This window comes from Acanthisitta chloris, unplaced genomic scaffold (assembly GCF_000695815.1).
Source record: "Acanthisitta chloris isolate BGI_N310 unplaced genomic scaffold, ASM69581v1 scaffold381, whole genome shotgun sequence".
Classification (NCBI taxonomy): Eukaryota; Metazoa; Chordata; class Aves; order Passeriformes; family Acanthisittidae; genus Acanthisitta; species Acanthisitta chloris.
The window spans coordinates 21997-28247 of record NW_008655235.1 but is presented as its reverse complement, the minus strand read 5'-3'; the positions used below and the strand labels follow the sequence as shown (position 1 = coordinate 28247).

Sequence of the window (6251 nt, the reverse complement as noted above, 5' to 3'; positions counted from 1 at the left end):
CTTTCCTTCTCTGGTTGTGACAACATCACGTTTGACGCCAAATACTTTTCCATAACTGTCTTTGGCCAGAAGATCAAAAATTTCATTATTATACACTTCTACAACAGAAACTTCAACCCAGTAAGTTCCTGGTGGCTTTTCTGAAATAAGCCTGGAGAACAAAAACAAGAAAAAATATAGAAGAAAAAAGCCAAAAAAATGTTGAAGTCAAACCCCAAGTGAACATCCTGTAAATAAAGATCTATTCTTTAATTATAATCTAATTACAATCTGATAAAAGTGCTTATTAAGTATCCACAGCCATGGCTTTGTCTCACCCACGTGGTAATGTTAAATTGAAGAATCAGAACATGCAGTTAGATTATACATGAAGCAGTAAATAAAACTTCATTTTCCAAATAGCTGTGCCAACTTAAACTATTTTTGTCTGCTACCCTCCCACCTTCCTCAAGAGGTTTTTATACCATTTCTCTGCTGACTGTTACTGCATTCAGGGCTCAAGGTATAAAATCTGGCAGAGTACAAGCAATGAGCAGACAGAGATGGCAAACTAGGTCTGTAAGAAGTTATCTGTCCACAGCCTCAGAAAATTCATAAATTGAGGGCTTGTCTATTCATGAGAGTATTTACAGTTAGACACAGTTATCCTCATACAGAATACAATCCTTGATTCAGTTTATAACATTCTCCAGAAGAAACAGGCTTAGCTGGAAAAATGCTCTAATGGCTCTTCTGTTATAACATAGCAGTGTATCAGCTCAATCATATATAAGGTTCAACTCAAAAAATAGAAGAATTCTCAAAGCAAGAACAGATGGTGGTTAACAATTCTACTATCATTTTTTTGGGACTGGGTTCTGATCGGGATCTTTTTCATCTATTCCAATTCTCAATTTTCACAAAACTTGCAAGAACATAATTATCTTTTGGACTCTCACAACTAGGGTTGAAACATTTCCAAAAGTTAATTAGGGGTCTGAAAGACAGGCAGAGGGATAACACACAGCAAGACTGCGTAATCTTATTGTCTTAGAAAATCAGATTAAGCAGGAGAGATACTAGAAATCTATGTAAAATCTCAAATATCAAATGGCAGTCAGAAGCTGTAAATATTAATCATTATGAAGTCTAAATCTGTAATGATAAATACATTACAAACACTATTTCATCCTTTCTGTAAAGTTTAAGGTGACTGCCACCTATGACAAGCCTTTAGTTAGTTTTTACCTGAACACTTCTTGGGTAGCTCGAGGAATAATTCCAAGTTGTGATTCATCTTCCATGGAGTATGAAAAGTTCTCCTCTAACTGTGGTCCCAACATTGTGTATGTCTTCCCACTTCCAGTTTGCCCATAAGCCATGATGCACACATTGTACCTGAAAATGAAAAGGGCCTTCATTTATTTTAGCATTACCAAATGTGTTTGTTAGGTGGCAAGTCAAACCCCAAACACTTTGGGAACACAAACTGAAATGAAAAAATACACTGGCCAATTTCTTTCTGAAGATCTCAGAATCTGACAGTAATTAAGGTACTGCTTATAACATCACCTAAACAGATTTTATTTTTAAAGTAGAGTTGAAGGGATGCTTTTAAGTTTAAGGGATGCTTAGCTTGGAATGACTGATGAGGTTAGACCTCCTGTCTGCCCAACTTCCAGTTCATGCACTACTGAGCTGCTTGTTAATCAGCTCCTGAACCACTGCAGTTTACAGTACAGCATTTTAAAGTAAACCATCACTGGGCTTGATTTGTCCTACAGTGCTTTGCTGCAAACCTCCACACTAGGATCTTAACAGCTGGGAACTCTTCAGCTCTTATAGCCCTTTTCAGACAGGCTCATCAGTCATAGCCCTCAGTCAGAGAAGACAGCCCTAATAATAAAAGGCACAAATTTTAAACCCAAAGCTCTATTTCAGTACAACCATGTGCCTAATGACTACTCTGGAACAAGGGTGGCAGGAACTGCTCTGATATGGACAAGATGAAAATGTACAGTGTCAGTGCAGAGGTACAGGCACCTATGCAACACAGTTCATCATCTTCTGAAGCAGACACGAAAAATATGTCTAATGAACAGAACTCTGAAAATGACTTTTACACTGCACTGGAAACGATAATAAAAAAAAGCCCACAGCTTTGAGCTCAGTTGTGAACGTCTGTGCCACAGGTATCTGAACTCTGATGTATGAATCCTATTTAGAAAGTGAGTTTCTAACACAGTCAGATCAAAGTCAACACCTTAAGGAAAACAAGAGGGTGGGCACAGATGCATCCAGCCACAGTACTACTTTGTATGGAGGATCAGTACTGTACTGTGCAGCTAAGTTTAGCCCCTATGTGGCTGTGTCTGCTCTGCAGCACCTGCCAGCACCAGCACCTTGGTGTTGACCACAGAACTGTGCCAGCAAAACCCTTGGAAGACATGCAGCTATGCTGACAGCACTGCTCCCTCCCTGGACTATCTTGTTTGTTCAGAGACATTAGCAGAATCTAATTCTAAGAACTCTAATCTAAGGAATGCTCTGCAGTTTGCTGAAATTTCTGCTCTACTAGAGATTTGCAATAATGCATGTGCTCCTGTTCTGCCAGGGAGTAAAATTTCACTGCCCAGCTACCTTCTCTGTGGGCAGACCTGAAACAGCTGCTTTTGGTTATCTGATGCTTTTCCTCATATAAAAAATGTTGTTTCAAGCACATGCCAGGACATTGCAATGAACATCCTTCATCTAATTGTTTTAAATGTATGGATTCAAGTCATGAAATACTTACATGGTGACTGCAGTGATTTTTTTGCATATTAAACATGCCTAGAAGCAATTGGTTTTGGGAGGATTATTTAGAAAGCTTTCTCTCGTTAGAAAGAAATGTGGACTGGTAAGCCACACAGCAAATACCTGGGTGCCCTTTCTGGGGATGTGAAGTCAAAGCTGCAGTCAGTGAACCTATAGCAAAGTCCCTCCAGATTTTAGAATGCAGAGCATAAAATTTAGGATGCAGAGTTTTGTCACAGATTTGATGAAGTAAAGGACATAACAGTAACTGGAAACAGAGCACTACAGCAAAATTAAATGTGACAGAAATTAGGGCTGCAAATCTGAAATGAGGGATTCACTGCTGACATAACTCTACTGGTATTTATATTAGTGGAAAAGCTCATGCTAATTTTGGTAGGTTTTAGCTAGGCCAACAATGAGCAATTTTCACAATGCCACCCCTCAAGCACACTGCCTGGCCAGCCTGTAGCTTATTGAGACTTCTAGTCCTGCTTCAAAATCAGAGAGATCTTTGGAGCCACAAAGGGAGCCAGAAGTTTGCAAGTAGCAGTTTTTCTCAGGAAAAACAGAATTAAGGTGTTTTTAGAAGTCTCTCAGACTTCCATATAGTCCAGCTATTCAACTCTTCCTTAACTGCTGTTTGTTAGAAAGCAAGTATCATGGACAAAATAGTTCTGACAAGATAGAGATGACATGATAAGAAGCTAAGTAGACAGGTGATTGCAACACTGAAGACACAGAAGCCAACTGGGTATCAACCAGTATAACTTCTCTGCCAAAGCCAAAATAGTGTTTCAGTAAGCCCAAATGAGCTAGAACTAGTCAAAGCAGTATTATACCTAAGAAGAGAATGAATTGTTGGGTGATTCAACAAGAAGACAAGCACCAGATTTTATTGACCTATATAATAATAATGCATTATAGTTTACTTCATTGGTGTTCTGGTTCCAACATAAATGTTTCAAATAGAGAAACCTCCACTCTGCTTAGTATACATAATGGTTATACTCTTGTTTAGAAAGGTTCTTATTGTCAAGATAGTATACCAATAGTTTTGTAGTAGTTCTTTCCTGAAAAGAGTGTGGGTGCTCACTACAGCAAAGTTACCATGGGGAGAGAACACTGTTAAAGGAGGTCAAAGGAGAAATGTATTCTTCCTTAGAATAACCAAACAAGTTTGAATCTTCAATGCTGTAAAGAAAAGAAATGTTATCTTACTCCCTTGCTGGCCCTGTATAGCTCACTGTAAACTTTGAAGCCTGCTGTACTTTATCTGTTTTGCATATGGAACAATCTTTTCTTCCTGTATATTTATACAGGAATAAGAAAAATAAAGAGAAAAATAGGGAAAAGGAGAGGAACACTCCTTTCCACTTAAGCTAGAAGTTGCTGCAGACCACCTTGGAACCCAGAGTAAAACAATCAGGAGCAGCAAAGAGGTTCAAGGTTCAGACTAAGTATGCCTGTTTCCCATTTACAGTGGGAAGGCTGCTGGGAAACATGGCTCACAGGCACAGCCTCGTCTTCCCTGAAACTCTGCTTCTGTTTAAATGGCACTTCTGGAAGAACAAGACCGGTCTTTTGTTTTCAGTAACAGAACATTTCCTAACTGAATACAAAAATCCTAGCTTTTAGGACAGGATTCTCCCAATGTGAAAATTAGAAAGTGGGAAGTACAGCAGATCAAAGTACAGATCTGTGTCTGTAGACACTTAAGGGACATACTGAGCCACAGCAAAATTACGTTCAAAAATTATATTCATTGCAAAAGGAAAAATAGGGAGAGAAAACAGTAGTTATAAGACTTTAAACTTCTCCAACCTAGTGGTCCCTGGGCTGCTAAGGTATGGAAACTGCAGTTACCCATCACTGGAAAATGAGCATAATGCCATATAGGTCTTCCCCCAGCCCAGGCAGCCCTTGTGGGCAGGTCCCTCCCTGGCATATTTAAAGGGATGACTGGGATTTCCCAATATCCTGATATACCTCTTCTAGGTCACTTTTAAGAAAAGGAGACTTGGAAACTCCAGTGCACAGACTGCAGGGAACAAGGATTGCCACTGTGGATGGAAAGGGTTGTCTTTTCCTCTACAGGGAGGGAAAGGTCCATGACAACTCTACCATATAATTAAGTGGTATTGGAGCACAGATGAAAAAAGAGCAGAAAGGAAGTTATGTATAAATCTCAGTTCAAGCTTCAAGGATTATAACAATATGCACTTTGAGGCTTCTTTGAAAGAGTAGCTTAAGTTGGCTCTAGTATAAATGAAAAATCACACTTTATGAACTTCAGTGGCTAGAAGCAATTTCATATATTTGTTAGTGCTTGTTACTGATCAGTTCTGTATTCAAACCAGAATTCTGTTTTATCCCAGTGCCTGAAGGAGCAGTAGAACTACAACTGCGACTGCTCAATTCCGGTTCAACCAGGAATCTATCGCACCACCTCCTATGGCAGGTGCAGAGAGTGGCCCCACCAGGCCTTGCATATATGAACACACTGGCTGAAAACGTGTCATCCTGTGTCTAAAACTGGAAAACAGTTATAAAACATAACCTACAAAAACACACACACAAAGACAGCATCTTCCATTTGATGCAATGATTCAGTTGGCCAGGAGAACACCAGAGAGAAAAAACTGGTTGCTTTGTTCTTTTTGCAAATGTGTCTGCTCTGCTAAAGGTTGTAAACAGTGTTTTCACTGTTGTTATGGGGAAACATTTACTTGGTGTTGAGTAGAAACAAAACAGGAAAATGGAACTGCAAAGCCACAAAGCTTGACAGGATCACCTCTATTAAGTAGTATTTTTTTTTAATTGATGGATTTCAGTAGATTATTGTGCTTCATCTTTCTTACTCCCACCTTTTAACTTACCCATCCAGGAGAGATGTTAGCAAAGGGGCCACATCTGCAAATACTGTATCTTGAGATTCCAAATCATTGTAAACTCTGAGGAACAAAATACAATGATTAACTGAAGAAAAAAATAATTATGCTGTTGCAATACAAGAAAGCAAACTATGGAAAATGTAGGACAGTGACATAAAAGTGGCCTGCTGACATTTCTGTGTCACAGAACTGAAAATTAGAACTCCAAGGTTCTCACTTAATCTTTGGGAGTGGCTGTTACCTGTCCTGGAGGAATAATCCACAGGTGTACACTTGTGGATTTCTGAGCTCATCCTAATCCTTCTGCGTGCCCCTCTGTCATACAGTCTTTTTTTCAGGCTGTTCCTGATCTCTATTTCTTCTCCACCCACTAGACTGTGAAATAGCCCTGATGCCTGTGCCTCCTTTGTGTCACACTGAAGAGGGCAGTGATGAGGTTACACTGCCCCTTAGATGTGAATAAGGTTTGGGGGGAAAAAAGTAAGAAAAAGGGGTGCAGAGGCTGCAAACTTCCCTGGGGACTTGTTTCAGAAGAGTCATCGGCAGAGCAGAAATCAGAATGTCCCTGTAGGTCTTTGTGGG

At 39.6% G+C, this 6251-nt stretch overlaps 1 protein-coding gene across 1 annotated transcript in view; it reads right to left on the bottom strand.

Annotated features, from left to right (window-relative positions):
- KIF25 (kinesin family member 25) overlaps nt 1-6251 on the bottom strand; it is a gene marked incomplete at its 5' end in the record, with an annotated part of 38453 nt that overhangs the window by 11643 nt on the left and 20559 nt on the right. Inside the window, 3 exon segments of the mRNA XM_009083802.1 lie at nt 1-151; nt 1228-1377; nt 5655-5729. Coding sequence (XP_009082050.1) covers nt 1-151; nt 1228-1377; nt 5655-5729 — 376 coding nt within the window.